The sequence below is a fragment of the Salvia splendens genome, chromosome 6 (assembly GCF_004379255.2).
Source record: "Salvia splendens isolate huo1 chromosome 6, SspV2, whole genome shotgun sequence".
Classification (NCBI taxonomy): domain Eukaryota; kingdom Viridiplantae; phylum Streptophyta; class Magnoliopsida; order Lamiales; family Lamiaceae; genus Salvia; species Salvia splendens.
Window position 1 is genome coordinate 32,951,866 of NC_056037.1, and position 22,265 is coordinate 32,974,130.

The 22,265-nt window shown below is 36.7% G+C and overlaps 1 protein-coding gene across 1 annotated transcript; it reads right to left on the minus strand.

Moving 5' to 3' along the window:
* Positions 1-5,866: 5,866 nt before the first annotated feature.
* On the minus strand, positions 5,867-12,274 carry LOC121806196 (metal transporter Nramp2-like). The gene is made up of 4 exons (XM_042206155.1): positions 11,535-12,274; positions 7,671-7,807; positions 6,900-7,552; positions 5,867-6,456 (listed from the first exon to the last, which is right to left on the minus strand). Exons 1-4 carry the CDS (start codon positions 12,161-12,163, stop codon positions 6,232-6,234), a joined length of 1,644 nt encoding a protein of 547 aa, XP_042062089.1. The 5' UTR covers positions 12,164-12,274; the 3' UTR covers positions 5,867-6,231.
* Between the last annotated feature and the right edge of the window lie 9,991 nt (positions 12,275-22,265).

The window sequence follows — 22,265 nt, forward strand, 5'->3', positions numbered from 1 at the left end:
TCATTGTTAATATTGATTCTAATTTTATTTAATTAATTTAAAATTAAAAATTAATATTTTAAAAATATATTAATATGTGCAGTAGAACTCAACTGATTTTTTCTTACTTTTCTTAAAAAATATTCCAGCAACATATATTCCATTTCATATTTAAGGAAAAACACTTTAACAAAGTAAAATGTTGTTGTTTTATTTTTAAAATAATAAATAATAATTATTCATTTGCCATTTTAGTCACAATTTATTGGATAGATAGTGGAGAAAAGACTGCAACTAGTTGTATCTGTTAATTGTTGCGCCTATCACGTCCCTCGTTTATATAGTACTAGTACTATTTCATAGCCGCTTACTTGATTTTAAAATATACTCCTATGTGTATGAATATTCGAATATATTCAATTATGAGTTGCTAACTCATCCTATCATCTCAATTAAAAAGATACTGTGGTCTAATTTTACTCTACATGACTTTTTCTTTTTGATCGTTTGAATTTTTTAAGTTGGCTCTCTTCATTTTTTGTCTTAGTGTTATCTCTTTGTTAGTTTTGGATATTCTTTGGTTTCTCATTATTGCTTCTTCTACTGATGAAGTTTTGCTAATTTGGATAGCCTTTATACTTAGACTTACTGCTTCAATCAATAGGTGCAAGCAAGCCCATTTAAGATATATTTGTCGCCCACGGTTCATCATTGATTGTTTGGGCCATTTAAGGCATTCGTTCAAATATTAGTATGCATTTATGCCTTATTAGATTGTGGACTGTTTCCTTTCATGTATAGGAGTATTTCATTATTGAAAATTGATAATAAATAAACAGAGGCTTATTTTTGTTGACAAACCAAAATAATATGTGCCTATTTTTCATGGACAAATTATGTTGATAGTTTTATAACCTTCCAACTTTTTAAATTCATGTTAAAATATTAACGAATTTTAATTAACTCTAGTTTTGCATTTTTATAAGGGATATTGGTCTTTAAAATCATGAACTTTGCCTAAAATTTAGTATTTTCCATAAACTTTGAAATTGATATATGATATCACAAACTTTGTATTTTGTTTTGTATTTCAACTCACTCAAATAAGATATTTTCATTAAAATCTTATTTTACGTAGCCAACCGTGATACGTTTTATGATATTTTAAACCACTTTTTAAGTTCATGACATGTGGGGTAAAAAAGTCATGTTGAAAACCACGTTGATTTAATTGTTTCAAGTATGATAAAAAGCCTCGTAAGTTAGTCAAATATAGTAATAGACATGCCGTAGAAAATACCAAACAAAGAGCAAAGTTTATGATATTATATACTAATTTTAAAGTTCGTGGGAAATACCAAATTTTAGGCAAAGTTTATGATTTTAGGGACCAATTTCCCTTTTTATATTGCTGCAATAACAACTCCACTACTTGATTCGTATCAAAATAGACATACCAATCTAAATTTTCTTCAGTGGCGTTCGGTTTAATGAATAAGATAATAGTAAGATATAATATGGGTTAAGTAAAAATGATATTTGTATAAAATTAAATTAGATATAGAGATAAATGTAAGATGGATAATTGAACTTAATAAGAAATAATAATAGTCATCACCTCTAGTCACAAGTAAACATGACAATTTAATACCCCCAACTCGTGTTTAACTGTTTTGTTCGTGTTATGTTTCTTCGAATGAAAACTTAAGTGAGGATGTATAAAGTAAAACTCTATGTTTTAGTACATTTTTCAATTGTATTGAATTTAATGTGAAATTTAATGCGTACATTAAATTTGATAAACAGTCAGCAATGTTTGAATGTAGTAATAAACTTCCCGAAGGTTTTGAAGATGAAATTACTCCAAATGATGTATTTGTCCAAATCATGGGAAAAGACAAACCTGGTCATGTGACGATAATGGATCAAGGAGTGTGCCCCACAGATGTATGGAATGGAACACCTAGAAGCACATCGAACTTTTTACTAACAGAATATAAAGAAAAATTTTCACGACTAGAAGCAATGTTGCAACACAACAAAGACCTCTTCATGTTTCGCAAGTAGACACAAGGCGAGATGTGACAAGGGTGTTAAATTGTTATGTTTACTCATGACTAGAGGTCATTAATATAACATGGCAATTGAACACCCCTATTACCTTTCCCTTCTTGTTTGATGCCAAATCTCATCTCCTCATTTTCCAATAGTGACACACTCCCCGCAGCTATGGTCCGAATGTGTGACCATGTTAAGATCTTCTTAATGTTACAGTATATTTATGCTATAAATTCTTTTAGTCATTGTAGTTCTAGATGTGAAACATGTAAATCATTATAAAAATTATACTGTTAAAATACATAATACTTTACTATAGTATGCTAAATAAAAAGATTGACTCAATTTTTTATTATAGAGAAACCTTAATAACTAAAATACCTACTATATATGAAGTCTTCGTGTTCAAGAAACATAACATGAATTCCTTTCCTACTATCATCTAGAAGAAGATTTCTACACCAAAACTCATTTTTAAGGCATGGTTGGAGATGCTATTAGAAATCATTTATAACTGCATTAATTGTATATACTAGTAAAGCTTGAGATCATTTCATCAAAGGGCTAAAACAAAATTACTTCAAACCTGATCGCATTGCATATTAAAATTCAATTGAAACCTATATTATGTTAAGTGATTAAAATGATAGGAGCAACAAAAACTAATTATCATAGAAATTTTGATAAAAAAATTAGTAATAAGCTAGGATTTTTGTTGAGATTTAGGATAAAGAGAAGATGATGAGGTGTTGACCTGAGAGAGGAGAGAAAGCAGTATAGTAGAGTGGCAGCACGACAAGATGTGGAGAATGACTGAGCAGTCGGTGAGGTGATGAAGAGAGGCAGAGTGGGTTAAGCCTAGTTTAGCGGCTTCTGTTTGGGAGATTATCACGTAATTAAATGTATGTAACTTTCACAATTTACAATGAAAAAGCCTGCAAATTTAGAATTATATGAATAGACGACTGAATCAAATCATGTAGTAATAAAACTAATGAATTTAAATCTTATCTAAATTTAGGTTTAATATTCAGGAGTGAGAGTGCATATACAAATCTATAGCCAAATTAGGCGTTTAAATCAATTACCAAACCTTTTTTAGTAACATACTACCTCCGTGCACTAAAAATAGACTAAGTTGTAAATGACACGGATTTTAACGCATAATTGTTAAAGTAAGAGAGATGGGGAAAAAAGTGGTGGAAGTAGTGTTAGTTGATTGTGGGGTATACATTATTGGTAGTATTTAATTAATTTAAAATTTTCATATTTAGAAAGTGGTCTAATTTTGGTAGAAGACCAAAATGGTAAAACTAGTCTATTACTTTGTAAGTATTTCATAATCTTTTGTAATCACGCAAAAACTTTAACAATTTAAACATATGAAGTTGGTATTCTAATCTTATTGTAGAAAAACAATTGACTATGAAACCGTACATTTTTGTTGATCTTCCACCATGAAATATGAAAAAAAAAAGTTATGCAACTGTATATTTTTTACCTGAACTATTAATCAAGATTGGGAATAAACCCCACAACAAACCGTTATTCCACCCATTGCTATCGCCTCTGCGCGCGGCTCTGCCTTCGCCCAACACCCTATCTCCGCCGCCGCTCCTCCACCGTCGGTAACGATCGCCTTCCCTGTGTTATCCAAACATCTCCTCTAAGCTTATGGAGAAAGAGGTGAAATTACTCATTCGCGATTGGATTGGTGTGTTGAGATCGTTTTTGTTGTGTTTGTCAGTATATATGTTAAAATGATTGAGAGGAATGGGGTTCAATTCGGAAAATTGAGTCTAATCTCATGTTTCGTTTTGATTTAGTGAGATGATGAATTAGGTTCAATTCGTAAAATCAGGTTCAATCAAGTGCCTTTCCCTGTTTCATTAGGACTGCTGATTTCTCCTCCTCGCATCTCCCGTCAGTTTACGTTGAATCCAAAACAAATAAAAAATGATGATTTGATGTAGGGCATGCTTTTTACATATATATCTATTTTTGGGAATACTTCTATAAATTCGATGTCATGCTTTAATTGTTTGATGTGCAGTTTTTATTTAAGTTCATAACTTGTATACTAATACAGTAATCTGCTTCCTGGATATTTCTCTGGCTCTCATTGTGTTCGGTAGTTGTTAGACTTAATGTTGGCTCTCATTGCAAGTTGCACCGTAGAAATGTTAGGGAAAATATATTCATGTTGCAAAAAATCCTAAGTTGACAATTTTTAAATTTTAGAATTATAGAATCAATCATCTTTCCATTAAGTATTCCGAGTAAAAATTCCATGGTCCATTCATACCAAATTGGCATAGTGAGTCGGTATACCCAGGGCCGGATTTACATGGGACAAAAGAGGGGCAATTGCCCCGCCTCATGTTTTCCATCTCATGTATTTATATACCTATTTTAAATTAATTTCTTTTAATCTTCTACTAAATGTCCCTCTTCAAGATTTTAAAATTCCCTCTTATGTAAATTTGTCCCCTTTCCTACAAATTTCTAGCTCCGCCCCTGGGTATACCTTACCAATAATTCATTGACAAATGGAAATAAAAAATGACCCACAACATCAATTAAATACCAATTCAATAAAAATAATTGCACAAAATAGACTTATATTAAGCATGGAAATTGAGATTATAGTGATACTATTATTTATGGAAATTATCATCACAGAATATTAGAATAGGCGTGCAATATATATGCACCTTTTAGTGTAATACTTGATATTTTACACATAAAAAATTTAATCATACTATATTATATTACTTTTCATGCCAAAAAAAATTATATTAAAACTCCTTGATAGTACTTTTTTGAGGTTTTATGAACAATACCTTTTTTTTCTTGTTTTGTATTTATATATATATATACAAAATTGTACACAAATAAAAATTATGACTATAACTTATAATTTCTTAGCATATTAAGAAATCATTTTATAATTTAAATTATTTTCTTATTATCATGTAAAAAATTCATGAAAATTTTAAAATAAGAAAATAAAAAATCAAATTGAAAAATATAATTATTTTAAATGGAACAGCTTGATGATTATCGAAAAGTTTAGTTACATCAAACTATTACTGCGATCAAAGAGTTATAATATGATTTTTTTTTCTTGGCATGAAAAATAATGTAATATGATTATTTTTTTTATGTGTAAAATATTTAGTACTACATACATTAATAAGTCAATATACATATATATCGTAATTATATTGCACGCCTATTTTATGATGGTATTTTCCAATTTAATAGTAGTATTAATGCCACTTTTCATGATTAAACATGTCTATTTTGTGTAATTAGATTTATTGAATTGATGTTTATTTTATATGGCATGTGGAACCCTTTTTATTTTCATTTGTCAATAAATTATCGGTGAGGTACACCAACTCACTATGTCAACTTAGTATGGATGGACCATGAAATTTTTACTCATTAGTATTACTAGTTAATTCGATGTTCAAATTCCACTTTTAAAAGTCACAGAATTCTATTTCAGCAGTGTTAATTTGGAAATTGATTTGGGTGTTCGTATTTTAAGTTAATTTGGAAATTGATTTCGGTTCTTTTGCATTTTTTTTAATTAAAACTTTTTATGTTCTTTTCTTCTCTTTCTCTTATCATCTTAAATGCCTTTTGGTAATCTTTGATATATATATTTTTTGGGATGGGAGATAAATAACTGATCAATATGAAATAATAATTTTTTTTAAAAATTTCATCACATTCGAATTTTTTCGAAACTTAATTTGACTAGAAGCTTCTTAAATATGATTAGAACTCTTCTAAGGTACTACTATAAAAGTAAACAAACGCACACTAAAACTCTTTTTTATTTTTATTCTTGATTTTTGAATAAAAATGAACTAAGTTACATACACTGCAAGATTATCTAAGAACAAATGAATATTGGTGAAATTATGATTACAACACGATTGATCTACCGTTAGCTGCAGCATATACAAATATGCCCTTTTCCCTATTCTCTCTTAGATGGATCAACAGAAAATCATCACTTTTGTTCTGCTCTAAATTATTCCAATGATCATATACATATACATATACGGATGGTGCAAAACTTCAGCATTTGGGATTTTGACCAAATCCGGACTGAGTTAGAGAGATACCGTTTCATAAAAGAACCCTCTCGCCGTTGGTTCCACTTAAAGAAGTATTGGCTCAGTTACCACAACATGTAGAAGTATTGGGAATGAATCGGCTTAGCCAGTTAGATAGCTCACAGTCGCTACGTGAAATGAGATATACCACGAAAGCAATGTACGCTGCAGTGCCAGTTGAGACGAGGGATCCAATCAACAAACCACTGACTTCGGAGAGGAAAAAGTGGAGCAAAAGGTATCCATTGATCACCATCACTAGCCCAGCCACCGTCCACGCGGCCCTCTACAGTGCAACAACATCAGTGTATTAGTTACTTACCTAACTTTAGAATTAAGGAGACATGCATTTCAACAACCAAGAAACTAGCATTTAAGCAGTTAAGTCAATACAACATTGTACTGTTCAATACTTGCCACATTAAATAAGCCTCCAAGGGTCGCTTTTCACACAATAAGAATGTCATGTTTTGTTAACTGTATGCAATATTTTTCTATAGAAAAGCACGATATCTCATTAAAAGCATATTTTCGAAAGGCATGTCGATGAGTTACACCGAATGCAATAATATTCTACAGAAAAACACGATATCTCATTAAAAGAATTTTTTCAAAAGCAATGTCGAGGAGTTACTTTTAGCTTAGACGATTGGAGAATATACTATCCAAGGCCAACTAAAATCCAATAGTTGCAATTGAATTAGGGTGGTAAAGGATTTTTCGACTTACCCCAAGTAAAGGTCCAATCTTGAATGCTCCCATAAGCTGTTCCTTAGACACCAAGGTGAGAAGAGGGATGAGGGCAAAGGGTATCTGTATAGACTGTAGCACATTGAGCCACTCATTCAGTATATCTAGGGATGATTCTGATTTGTTAAAAACCAATGCCACTATTATAGTTGGTACAATAGCACAACTTCGAGTGATCAAGGCCCTTAGTGACTTCTTTAGACGGAGATTGAGAAAACCTCCCATTATGAATTGTCCAGCATATGTCCCAGTTATTGTACTACTCGTCCCAGCCGCCAATAACCCAATGCCCCATATGTAGAGGATTGGAAAAAGACCACCACCATACTTCTCCTCTAGATACTGTCCTGCATTTACTAGGCCTATATATTCTGCCTGTTTGCTTCCACTGAAACCCTTAGCAAACACGGTTGTCACACATAAGTTGATCAAGAAGGAGACGAAGAGGGCAGCTGAGGACTCGATAGAGTAATAGATGAGCGCCTCTTGGACCTGATCCTTCTTGTCCGGGTCAATTTTCCTTGATTGTACGAGAGCAGAGTGCAAAAACACATTGTGAGGCATTATCACACAGCCCACAACTCCCACAGCCTGCCGGATAGTTCTTGAACTAAGACGTGGAACCAAAAGACCTGTTAAGAGCACAATTATTCAGTTTGACCAAGTCATTCCCTTAAATTGTTTTTATTTTCTATGAGATAAATTTCCCATTTCAAATTTGAGCAATGAGATCATGATAGAGCTTCTAACCTACTATAAGCTCCTTTCTGCTAGGCTTAGCATCAGCAAACATCCAAGCAAATGATAGGCCCATAGTTGAGATAAGAACTGCAAACACAGCTTCCAACTTCCTCACTCCATAGTTTTCAAGAAGTAAAAATATAAAGCTGTAAAGCAATTTCAGACAAAAAAAATATCAGTCACCAACTCATCACCTAGCAGACAAACAGATAGACGTGTACAGCACTAAATCTAACACCCTTTCGAGCCAAATATTGCTTTTCCCAAGAAAAGAACATTTCTAGCCTAGAATAAATGGAAAAGGTTGGATCTTTCTCTTTCTCAGCAACCAATTTATTAGGCATAAAGGTAATATCCTAGGCGTGAAGATAACAATTTCGACTTTAAAAGTACCATTATGCAGAAATGAATACGATTTCCACCCGAATCTAAAGTTAGTGACGTTAGAGCACCCGCAACGCATCTCGCGGGTGTCTCTTATCTCGTCCCTCCGAGACGTGACGGACGCGGGACGCGTTGCAGCGTCCCGTCTCGTCACCATCCCGCCGAGACGACGGTCTCGCCACGCGCCCGCGCGACGTGGCGCGCGCAAGCGCCACGCGTGACGCCCACTCGCCAGCCCGGGAGTGGGCTTCGTCACGCTGACTCAATAAATCATTTTTTTAAAAATCGAATTTAATAAAAAAATAAAAAATCAACCGGTAATATTACCGTTTTCGACCATTTTTTCTTTTTTAATTTTTATTTTTTTACTCTATAAATACTTTTATTTCATCCTCATTACACAAACAAACACATATCTATTCTTCCCAAATCATCTCTATTTCCTCTCCAATTTTAATCTAACCTCTCCAATTTTCATCACAAAATGTCTGGCGGTGGCGGCTCTGGCGGGTTTGACATCAATCAGTTTGGCCAATGGGGGCATGTACGATGTATTGGGTGGTTCGGGTTCCGGTTCGTCGACGCCGGGCACCCAAGGCTCGTCGACGCCGGCAGGCAATGGCGGATCCAGGAATAAAATGCCGTGGGGTCGAAAGAAATAATAAAATATACTAATATATATACTTATAAAGACACATTATAAATGAAATATCTCTATTTTATATGTACTTCTACGATATTATGAAACTGTCAAAATTAGTTGCGAAAATATCTTCTAGTTGCTGTTGTTTTTGTTCGCCATTAGCATTAGAAGAGTTGATGGAAACTCGAGATTTTTAAAAAAATGAATACTCTATCCGTCCCATAATATGAGTCACATTTGATGTAGACATGAGTTTTAAGAAATGTAAAGAATAGTGGGTAGGAAAAGTGAGTGGAACATGAGGCCCGCTTTTTTATATTGATTTTTTATAATAATATGTGAGTGAAGTGAGTTAGTGGAATGTGAGACCTATTTACCATTTATGACAAAAGTGAAATGTGACTCTTATTGTATGACAGACCGAAATGACAAAATATGACTTTTACTGTGGGACGAATGGAGTATCTATTAATCTAAAATAGAAGGTAACTAAAATCAATAACTAAAAGTAAAAGATAGATATTACTCCATCCGTCCCATAAAAATAAATACATTTTCATTTTGGAATGTCACATAAAATTATCTCCTTTTATAGTATTTCATAACTTCCTTTTCTAGTAGATGAGCCACATTCTCCACTAACAATACTATAATTACTTTTTCTTTCCATTTATCTCTTATTTTAACAATTGTACATTAATTTCCATTTCATTCTAAATATTCATATTTTTATCGGACGGAAGGAATATCTATTAAAATTAGGTTAAAATTTATCGGTTACTACGATAATAAAATAAATTAATTAATAAAACATGACTACAAGATGTTCAATAAACTATACTCCTATAATATAATGCACCGAATCTTTTTTTGCACAGCCTATGCTCTACGCCTCAAACCCTTAATTTGAATTAAAATTAATTTAGATTACGAGCAATCTTAGTTGTAATTTGTAAAGAAAGTATTAACCATTATAATAGAGATAAATTATTTATGAAGAAAGTATTCACTGCATGTTTTAATTAAAATAAATGAAAAGGCCCAAACCTAAACCCACGCATAAAAGATTTAGCAGTAGAGGAAATAACAATGAAGGTGCAAAAGCTGCGCGCAACTTGAAGATGAATCATGGGGCAGAGTTCCGAACGCCGTGGGGTCGGGGGCCGTTGGGAGGAGTATTCCGGCAGTTCACCAGGGATGGCGGTGGGGTCGGCCGACCCCACTCGACCCCAACCTCCATCCGCCGCTGCCGGCAGGGTACCAACCACCCCATTTTGATGTGGATGCATACGTTCGTCCCTCCGCCCCGAGGTATTCGCAGGGATTATTCCAAATTAGGGAGGATTATCCGGATGAACCCACTCCGGAAGGAGGACGAGGCGATGGAAGCTCCAGGGCATTCGACGCCGTGGAGGAAGAGGCGGAGGCGGCCGAGGAGGAGGAGGATGTAGGCCGGCATCCGTACAGCCGCAAGGACACGATGGATGTGTACAACACCTGGATCAGCGTCTCGTACGATCCCATCGTCGGGAATCAACAAATCCGGAAATGCTTCTGGGAAAAGGTCACCGAGGCCTACAACGAGATTAAGCCGAAGGGGTCCTGCCGCCGCACATTGAAGATGCTCCGCGCTCACTTTGACCGAAGAGAGGTCAAAAAATTCAGCGGCATCTACAAGACTGAAGCGACTCAATACCAAAGCGGAGCCACGGGAGCCGACATTCTGAGATAGGCTTTGCGAGTCTATTTCGACGACATCGGCAAAGAATTCAAATATGTCGATGTTTGGGAGGTCGTCAAAGACGAGGCAAGGTGGGCCGGCGGTGTCCAGTCCAGCACGGGCTCGACCTCGAAGCGCAAGAAGCACACGGCGGGTGGCCAATACTCGTCTAGTGGGGGCGGTTCAGGTAGCGCCGCACAAGAGGTTGCCTCGCAGGAGGTTAAGAGCACGGCAGACGATGCAGGGGGTCCTCCCGTGGGCGCCGTCGGCCGCAAGGGACTAGGCGGCTAGAGGGAAGAGGGGCCGAGGCGAATCAAGCCAGACGGGCTCCCAAGGGCCGCCCTCCTCCTTAATGTTCATGTACTTTACCGCCACGATGGCGAACACTTCCCGCATGATGCCTGCCCAATTTCAAGCCCATCATGCCGGCATTGTGTATCTGGCGGGACAACTTGGTATTCCGCCTCCACCGCCTCCGGGGATGATTCGCCGACGGAGTAGTTTTTATAATTTCTATAAAATTGTATTTTAAATTATGTCTTTTTTTATTTATTTTGCCACGATATTAATTATGTATTTTTTTTAGGATTTTAAGTTGTAATTTTTATTTTATTTAACGAAGTGTGTTTTTATTAATTGAATTTGTCGGAAATAAAAATAAAAAATGAAATTGAATGAATAGTTAAGGGATGAGATGGTTAAGAGACGAATAAGAGAATGAGTGTTGCAGGTTCTGTCTCTTAGTTAAGAGATGGAGCGAAAAGTGTAGTCGGCCTATGAATAGTTAAGAGAAGAGACGAGACGGTTAAGAGACGGATAAGAGACAGCGTTGCGGATGGCCTTAGAAGCATGAAAAAACATATGGTGGTTTCCACATAAGACAAACTAGCTTAACAGACACTTGGCTGAAAGAGCAAAAAATACCAAAAATCGAAGTAAAAATTATATTCTACAGTTACAAGTTAAAATAGTAAAACCAACATTTCTACCTTCACACAAAATTCGTTTTTTTTACCATATGATTTTTTCCAGCTTCAATCTCCTATGCTCTCTCTAATTCGATTTTTCGGCACACAAGTAAAAACTTTTAAAATATCGATAAAATCACTGCAGAAAGAGAAATTACCAATCAGCAGCAGTAATTAGAACACCAGCCCAGAGAGGAAGAAACCCTCGGCTCAAAATCTGAATAGCGATGGCGCTTCCGATCACCTCCTGAATATCAGCCCCAATCAGAGCCACCTCCGCCATGAACCACAGCACAATCCTCGCCCAATCCGGATACTCATCGCGGCAGAGCTCCGCCAAGTGCTGCCCGGTGGCAACCCCTAATCTCGCCGACAGCAGCTGAATCAGCAGCCCCATCGCCGTCGCCCACATCAGCAGCCACAGCAGGGAGTATCCCGCAATAGCGCCGGCCTGAAGATCCCCCTCGAGATTCCCGGGATCTAGAAATGCGATGCTCATGAGGAACCCCGGACCGGTGAACATCCACAGCTTCTTCCATGAGAACGGCGGCGCCCCCGAGTAATTGGGGGTATCCAATTCGAAATCGGCGATCAGGATCTTCTGCCGCGCATCGTACGCCGCTTCCTCGTCTTCGTCGACCTCGGATTGAATCGGAGCGGCGTCGGATTTCGGCGAGGCGGATAGGGGCAGTAATCGGCGGGATTCATTCTCGTCTGCTTGCAGCAGCTGCGCTTCTGATTGGGAATTCCTAGGTGCATGGTTGTCTGGTGGGGTGGTTGAGTTCATTGGACTCTCCGAATTGCGGCCGAGCTTATCTATTTGGTTGGAGGCAGTGGTGCCTATGGTGGCAGGCGGTGGCGCGTGAGAGAGAAATCTGATTCGGTGAAGGCGAGTGGCGAAGCTACTGAATTTATAGATTAGTATGACAGCATCGGGGACAGTATCGTCATTTCGGGGACAGTATCGTCATTTCGTATATATGCCATTGCCCTTTTCTGGGTTAGGGCACCCACAATGGGGCGCTCGATGGCACGCATAGGACGATGCCTCCATTGTGGGTGCTCGCCATAGGGCGCGCCCTATGCCCACGCCCTAAGCTTCGGGCATGGAAGAAGCGCGGACGATAGCCTATCGTCCGCGGCATCGGGCACCATTGTGGGCTCGGCGGACGATGACACGCGTTTTTGAATTTTTTTTCGAATTTTGTCTATTTAAACCTCGTTTCTCATTCACTTGTTCATACGAACATCTCGCATCTCTCATCTCTCACATACCAAAATGAACCACGACGACGACATTAGTTCTAGTTCCTCGGAGTCAGGTAGTCCGACCTCGGAAGCCTTAGATGTAGGCGTTGAAGAGGCCATGGCGGAATGCTTAGTCGAAATGCAGCGCGAGGAGGCGGCGGCGGAGCAGATCCACAGGCCTATTCGATGTCGGACGGTTGTCCGACGCGACAATGCGGGCGCGGCAGCTCACCAACGTCAGATTGCAGACTATTTTGTCGAGCAACCACGGTGGGGACCGATCGTTTTTCACCGCCGGTTTAGAATGTCGCGTTACCTTTATCTCAGCATTGTCCGGACTTTGTCGTCACGTGATGAATACATGACGTATCGGGAAGATGGCGTCGGCAGACCCGGCCTTACACCGTTGCAAAAGTGCACGGTTGCACTCCGTCAGTTGGCCTACGGCACCACAGCGGACATTTTCGACGAGTACCTCCACTTCGGGGAGACAACAGGCCGTGAGTGCCTGAAGAGATTTTGTAGGGGAGTTGTGGAGACCTACGACGACACATATTTGCGCAGGCCGACTGCCGTTGATTGCCAGGGCCTGATGAAGATGCACGAGACGGCGCACGGCTTTCCTGGGATGCTAGGGAGCATCGACTGTATGCACTGGGAGTGGAAGAATTGTCCGACGGCGTGGAGAGGCCAATTCACTAGTGGATACAAGGGCAGCCACCCGACGATGATCCTCGAAGCCGTCGCTGACCATCGGCTCTGGATCTAGCATGCTTACTTCGGCATGGCCGGGTCGAACAACGACATTAACGTCCTTAACTCATCCACCATCTTCACCGAGCAATGCAATGGCAACGGCTCGACCATCGAGTTCACTGCCAACAGGCGCCAATACCACATGGGGTACTACTTGGCCGATGGCATATACCCACGGTGGCCTGTTTTTGTGAAGACGATCTGCTGTCCAATTGGTGAGAAGAGGGTTTATTTGCGCAAAAGCAAGAGCCGGCACGGAAGGATGTCGAGCGGGCATTTGGTGTGCTCCAAGCACGGTGGGCAATTGTGAAAGGGCCGGCTCATCTCTGGTTCAAGGAAGTCATCACCGATGTCATGTATGCGTGCATAATCATGCACAACATGATAGTCGAGCATGAAGGTGGGACCATCACCGACTGGAACGATGATGAATGTGTATCTAGCTCGTCCAGCACAGCGACCAAGCCCCCGCTAGAGTATTACCGACGGGCTTCAATGAGGTTCTATCTAGACTGGCCTCAATACGCAACCAACAAGACCATGCCCAGCTCATGAACGACATGATTGAAGAAGTGTGGGCCCGTAACCGCCATAGCTGAGTTTGCGCATTTTTTTAATTCGTATTGTAATGTATTAATTTTTATAAATGAAATGAAGTTTTTCCCAATTTTTGTAGTTATTTAAATATTCAAATAAAAGAAAATGCATAGGGTGTGCCTTAGGGCGCTACACTGCAGGTGGGAGGGTATGAGGATAAAAATGATGACGTGGCGGTGCATAGGGCGCGCTTAAGGGCGCCCCATTGCTAATGTTCTTAATGCTAAATCCAGTTGTTGTGATTCACTTTCTTGATTTTGGCATTTTAACCATTCCAAATATTTTTATTTATGCGAATGCAAATTATTGTTTATACTTAAAAAATAGTTTGAATGTCTAATCTATACTAGTTAAAAGTGGCAGTTGGCAGAAGTTATTATAATACCCTTTTGGACGGGAAATGAGAAACTGCTGTGTATTTTTATTTTATTTTATTTTATTATTCTTGCTATTTCTTTGTCACTATTATATTAAAGTAGTTTAGAAAACAAGTTTTCTCCACATGTGAAATTGTGAAAATGAGACAATAAAGAAGAAATCTTTTTTCCCAATGCTCGAATGGAGTGAATTTTCTATAATATAATTCCCAGGTATGCAAGAAAATATAATCACATTTTTATGTATTATGATTCTGTAAGTAAGAAATAATGATGATGAATCCATTTAATTATTTGTATTGGTATCTTTATTTCATAGATCTTATCCCATGCTATTGAAATCCTTATTCAACTAATATCACCATTTTCTGTAAATTAAAATGCAAAGGTAAAGAGAAGATAATCAGATCACAAATTAGAAAATGAAAAATAGGATAGAGAGAAAGAGAAATCCTTATAAACACGTTTATGGGGTGAGAGATGGAGATAGAGAGAGAGAGAGAGAGAGAGAGTGAACGAGATGATGATAGAGATAGAGACACAGATTGTGTGTGAGAGAGAGATTAATAAATACACCAATCTTTCTTGCTAAGCAATTTTCTAAAGTAATAAATCTGTTTCCAATGCAATTTATACATGAAAAAAGTAAATAATCTGTTAGTATTGATGTATATATATTTTTAAGAAATTAGAGTATGTAAATATAGGGAGAAACAGTTCAATAAATAATGGAAATTATACATTAAGGCTGTAGCGTACCATATCTGCAAATAAGATTTGATTGTATTTTTGATATATATACATACCCAGTTTTAGAATAACTAAATAAAAGAAGCTTGCTTGATTTATGGTTTGAAACAGATTGGGATAAATGATATGTATCTCATCAAGTATAGGAATTAATGGCACCATGTTGATAACTAACCCCTACTGTACATTTTTTTGTAGAGAGTAGTGAAATAATTATCATGTAAATTTATGTAATTACTTGAAAAGTTTGTCTGCCCTGAATCTCCTTATAATATTTGTTGATTTATGCTTTATGCATGAATTGTTTCTATTCCTTAAATGAATTCATAACATGTGCATAAAAATGGAGATATTAGTTTTTCAACTATGTATAATAGAAATTCTTTAATTGTACAGTGCACACTTTGGAATATGCAATGAATACAAATTCTATCCTTCTCCTACTATAGTTAGATCTATTGTAGTGTAAATTTTATTGGAAAACACATTAACCAGAGAGAGAATAGGAATACAATAGTGATATTGGAACTAAAATGAGTAATTGGTAATCTGATATGGAAGGGGTATCAAGATACTTATTGGACTGTTTCTAAACTAATATTATTTATGAAGTAGGTTACCTTATAATATGCATTGTTTTGGATTTCTTCTAGTCTTTATAGACTTGAAGAGTTTGTTAAGGAAGAATCTCTTCTCAGAACTTTTGTAGTCTCTCTGTATGTATCAGACTACGTGAAACTTTTTGTCTCTCTCCAAAATCTCTTGGAGAGGGTGGCTGGCGGCTACTTTTTAGGGTTATAAATGAATCCCTTTTTCATTCCTGTAAAATTGGATTAGTTTAAATAGAGAAATATCAATCAGCAAGGTCATTTATTGGGCTTGGCAAATGGGCCATTCATTTAATAACTTTTACTGTTTTATTCGTTTTCCAATGCACTACTGCCACTCTTTTATATTCCTTAATATTAATTCGGCTAATTTAAAACCTAATATTTGTAATGCATTCTTAACACTCTTTTATTGTTTTCATACTTATTTAATACTTACTAAAATATTATTTGAGCTATATTTTAACCGAGATATGTGAAAGGTTCACCTAATCATTCTGTTTTTTTGGGAATATGTTTTGGTGTACATGTGTGCAGTGTAGGCTGGTTTCCCTCCTCTATAAATACGTTTATTCACTCATTTTACAAATCAGTTTAGCTTCACTCTCTTAAGAACTTATATCCAACTCCAATCATAGTGATTAGCTCGATTTTTGGTAGATCTATATTTCTTTCATTCTTATAAAATCAGTAGTCTAAATGTTTAATCTCTGAATGTCTTACCATTATGCTTAAAGATCTTCTTGGACTCCCTTTCTTTTGACTGTTATTTCTCCATTTGTGGCCTTATTTCTGCACATGTAAACATTCTATAGTTATTGGTTGTTGTACAAGATCAGTGGACTAACTGTTTCTGTTAGTATTGTTTTCATTGCTGTAATCTACATTCTTACACTTTTTGTGAAAGATCTTTGGCCTCCCTTTTCTTTCAATGTTGTCTCCTCTGTTGTTGGATCGTTTCTGCACTTATGTAGAGTTTGTAGTAATTTTCTACTGTACAAAATCAGTAGACTAAGTGTTTCTAATAGAGTTGTTTAAATTGCAATAATATACTGTCTTACCATTTGGTAGAAGATCTTCTTGGCGTCACTTTTCTTACACTAGTATATCCTATGTTGCTGCATTTTTTTATACATATATGGAGTTTTTAGTTATTGATTTCTCTATAAACTCAGTAGACTATTAGAATGTGTATTCCATATTTGGTTGCAGTAATGTACATTCTTACCAGGTTTGTAAAAAGTCTTCTTGATCTCCATTCTCTGTCACTAATGTCTCCCCCTTTTCTCAAGAATTGGCTTTGTCTATACCTCTTAGTTACAACTTACCTGCAGAGCAATGTAACATTATAATTATTATTTGCAACTAATTGATGTCTATGTTGTAGTGTAGTTTTAAAAGACACTTATTTGCTCCAAGTTGTAAGCACAGATAATGCTTATAGGATTGACATTACATGTTATTTTATCTTCTTGACCTTCCTTTATGTCACTGCTGTCTCCCCTCTCTGTCACTGAAATGGATTTGTATATACTTCTCTGTAATGTATGAATGCCTGCAAGGCAATAACCAATTCAACTATTAAAGTCAATAACCAATTCAACTATTAAAGTCAGGTGTGTTCATTTGTATCAAGGTTTACCAAAGGAGAAGAATGACAATAGTTTGGAGTGTGTTTTACATGATTCAAAGGTAGATACTATTTGGTAAATCTCCCTGCTATCTTTGTCTATAAATAGTTACTACAATTGATTAGAAGTTTTTATTGTTTGAGTCATCTGTTTTGTTTTTTTGTTTTCAGGGGACTAGAATTTAAGCCACTTTTTCAAATGGTTTGCTCCAGAATCTTGGTTCTAATCTTAAAGAAGGAGGAGTTTTTGGTATAAAAAACTTCTTTGTCAGGCCTAACTCTCTCAGAAATAAAACTACTAATCATCAATTTAGACTTTTGATGAATGTGAAGATAGAGATGGTTGAGGTGAATGATAATAGGTTTTTTGAGAGAAATGTATGATTTCAAGCCCTTCAGTGAAATTTCACAGTTTGAACTAGTGGATGATTCATCCTTCTTTGGTATGCTTTTTGCTGGCCTCTAATTGACTTTTCTTATCTATTATCTTTCCTAATGTTCTGCATATATTGAAAGTGATTTTTTGTCAATCTTAATGTATTACTTTTAGATGTTATTGGTGTGATAACTCTTAATGTATTACTTTTAGATGTTATTGGTGTGATAACTGGCCCTGGAAGAGTGATTGCTCAGTCCAAGTATAGGTTAATTGAGATTGAAATATTTGATGAGAAGTAAGTTCAGTAATATATTTTGAATCATGCTTTATGTTATGTTTAGTTGAACTGATTCTGTATCATTTATTTCATCCATAATAAGTTGTTTTGCATAATATGAGATTCAAATGTGGACTTATATCTGGATCGGCTCAAAAAAAGTGAAGCGATCATTCCAATAGTTATTGTTCAGTTTTGCAAGTGCAATTTTTTAGAGGTTATTTATTTTTAAAGAGTTATATCATTGTCTAGATATTGGGTGGTTACCTTTTATTTTTTGATAAATAACATGTTGTTTATTTATTAGGTGAAATTCGGGTTTCTACTCACTTTCAAGCCTCCAAAGTTGTCATAAATGCTGATGTTGAAGAAGTCAAACAGTTTAGAAAGAGGTAGCTACTTTTGAGGATTGGATTTTTAAATCTACTGTTTTGATATTCTTTATCTTTAAGGACTGGATTTATTACTTATCAAATATGATTTTACTTGGTTTAGGATAAAAGATGATATCAGATTTGTTAACCTTGCTCCTGTTAATCAACAGGGACAGAGGATTGGAGAGGAATTTGATGATTTCCAGTTGAAGTCCCTTGAGGATTTGTCCTGCTTAGAGGTATTGAATGATTATTAGATTTTTAAGCTCAATATTGATTTCTCTTCTTGAATTTTATTTTTATAATTTAAACAGTTTCTTTCTAGATGTGATATACAGGAAGGGTCATTTTGGGTTTTTGGATACATGAGCTACTCATCATGTATGTTGCAACCTATCTCTTTTTAGCTCTTCATCACCTATCCAGAATGCTTCTGTCAGATTACCTAATGGTGCAACAACTTCTATCTCTCACATAGGAACAATGTGTTTGAGCCCCTCTATAACTCTTCACTATGTTCTCTATGTTCCTTCATTCACTTTTAATCTCATATATGATAGTTCCTTGACAAATTCCTTGTCTTGTAATGTCATTTTCACACCTGATTCTCTTGAAATTCAGGAAGCTTCTCAGGCAACTGTGATTGGGAGGGGTAGTCGATTGGGAAACTTGTACACACTCAATCTGGATTCTAAGCCTAACCTTCACAAAGGTGCTTCCACTTGTACTAGTAACCCCATATCTGATTCTCTTAGTATCAATTCAATTGTTAGTATAGATACCTAGCATATGAGGCTTGGCCATTTATCTTTCAACAGGTTGAAATCTATGTCTGATATTCTTTCTTTCAGCAATAAAAATCATTCCTTATGTGAAATCTGTCCTTTATCTAAACAGCAACACCTTTCATTCAATAAATCAGACTCTATTGCCTTTGAGATATTTGATCTCATACATTGTGATGTTTGGGGACCTTTCAATCCCAGCACTAACCAGGGATACAAGTATTTCCTTACTATTGTTGATGATTGTTCACGTTTTGTGTGGACTTTTCTGATGCAAAATAAATCAGATGTGCATTATATCCTAAACCATTTTTTCAACACCATTCTCACTCAATTTTCCAGAAAAATCAAAGCCATAAGAACTGACAATGCACCAGATTTCAACCTCCCTTCTTTATATACTTCCTTTGGAACCATTATACAACATTCTTGTGATGAAACCCCACAACAAAATGCACGGGTTGAAAGAAAACATAAACATCTCCTAAATGTTGCCAGAAGCCTCTTGTTTCAATCTCATTTACATATACAGTATTGGGGAGATTGTACCCTAAATGCCTCAAATCTCATAAACAGAACCCCCTTTTATGTACTACTAGAAAATATCACACCTTTTCAAGCCCTCTTTCAAAAGGTTCCCTCATACACACACCTAAGAGTGATTGGATGCATGTGCTATGCTTCAACTTTGTACAGAGGTAAGACAGAGATAAGTTCTCACCTAGAGCCACTAAATATGTTCTTCTAGGCTATCATTCTGATTACAGAGGATATAAATTACTTGAAGTGGATTCCAAGCAAGAAATCATAACAAGACATGTTGTCTTTCATGAAGATGTCTTTCCCTTATCTCATCTCACAATATCTGATTTTCCAGAAAATTCTCAGATAAATTTCCCATCCTCTGACACTACAAATAACACCAAAACACCAATCTCTCTTCTTCTCCTCCACTGAATTCACCATCATCAAATAATCAGCCTAGCTCAACAATCACAAAAGCAGACAGATCCACAAAACAGCCAGCACACTTAACAGATTTTGTGTGCAATCATGTCTCTCCTTCATCTCTCTATCCAATCTCAGCTCATTTTTACCTCTCAAAACTCACTCCTGAATACCTAAAGTATGTTGTCCTCATGTCTGCCATCTATGAGCCCACTACCTACAAACAAGCCGCACCTATAAAAGAGTGGCAGTTGGCAATGCAAGAAGAGCTTTTTGCTTTTGTGAGGACTGAAGTATAATGTTTATGCTTCAGTGGAGAGATATAAGGCCAGATTAGTAGCCAAAGGCTTCACACAACTTGAGGGAATTGATTTTCTAGATACTTTCTCTCTAGTTGCTAAGCTTACAGCAGTAAAGATGATGCTTGCTTTGGCTGCAATCAAGGGCTGGTCTTTAACTCATTTAGATATCAATAATGCTTTTTTTTATGGAGATTTAGAAGAAGATATCTACATGACTCTACCACCGGGTCTTGAAGTAGATAGGCTGACTGTTGAAGGGGCTACTCCTGAGTCAACATTGGTTTGTAAGTTGAAGAAATCACTCTATGGTATGAAGCAAGCTTCAAGACAGTGGTATCTGAAATTATCAGAAGTTCTCAAAGGCTTTAGATTACACCAGTCAGCATCTGATCATTCATTTTTCTATAAATCTGATGGTGCTGCTGGATTCTTTGGAATAGTGGTCTATGTAGACGATATCTTGGTTGCTACTACAGTTCCAGAGATGACTAATGACTTCAAGAAGTTTCTGACACAACACTTCAAGTTCAAAGACCTTGGTGATCCAAAATATTTTCTTGGACTTGAAGTAGCTAGAAATAAGAAAGGGATCCAGATTTCACAGAGAAAATATACCATGGATTTGCTAAAGGATACATGCTTTATGGGTAGTAAACCATCAGCAATTCCCATGGATCCTCTGAAGAAGTTGTAACTGGATTCAGGAACACTATTGGAAGATGCTTCCAAGTATACAAGATTAATTGGAAGACTTCTCTATCTCTGCATCACCAGACCAGATATTACTTTTGCAGTTCACAAATTTTATGTACATTTCAAAACCATGCATTGAACACTGGCAAGCTGCTGAGAAGGTTCTGAAATACCTGAAAGCAAGCCCATGTCATGGTCTATTTTACTCCAGCAGCAGCAAGCCAAATCTGAGTATATTATCAGATGCAGATTGGGCTGCCTGGCCTGGTACAAGAAAATCTATGACAGGATATTGCCTCTTCATTGGAACTTCATGATCTCTTGGAAAGCTATAAGAAGCATAACACAATCTCTAGATCATCTGCAGAGGCAGAATATAGAGCTATGGCTCAAGCTACTTGTGAAATAGTCTGGGCGGGCTGTGGCCATACTTGGTGATTTTGGAGTAATAGTAGAAAAGGTTGTTCCTTTATATTGTGATAATCAACTAGCCATCTATATATGCTCCAACCCAGTTTTCTATGAGAGAACAAAGCATATAGAAATTGATTGTCACACAGTTAGAAATATTTGAATGGAGTGATTAAGCCTCTGCACATACGGAATAACCTACAATTGGCTGATATCTTCACCAAGCCACTATGAGAAAGTGCTTGCTAGAATATCTTAGACAAGGTGAACTTCAATAGCATATACAGTCCATCTTGACGGGGCATGTTGAAGGAAATGAATCGTGTGCATGCATGAGAGTGAGGAAGCAATGAGGTGGAGTCTAGTCATCTACACGTCAGCTCTTAGTCAGCATAAGCGTGAAAGGGAAATGAGTTAGTTGGAAAGTTAGTTAGGAAGATATTTTTCATCTTAGCTTGAGCCATCTCATATAAATAGCTCTCGTTCCTTAATGATGTTTCATATCTTCGTAATTTTCTATTTTGAGTAAATAAAAGTTCCTCCTTTCAATGGAGTTTCCATTATGAATTTCTACACACATCATCAACTCCTACCATGAGATTATCATCCTCTTCTTCCTTCTTCCTTCCTGTTCTCTTCCTTCTCCAACAATTTCTCACAAACTAACACAGTACAGTACTAGCAAAATTCTTAGCCGATAAATCCATGTGAAATGGACTCTTATATGGAATGTAAATCAAATACTTATAGTTCC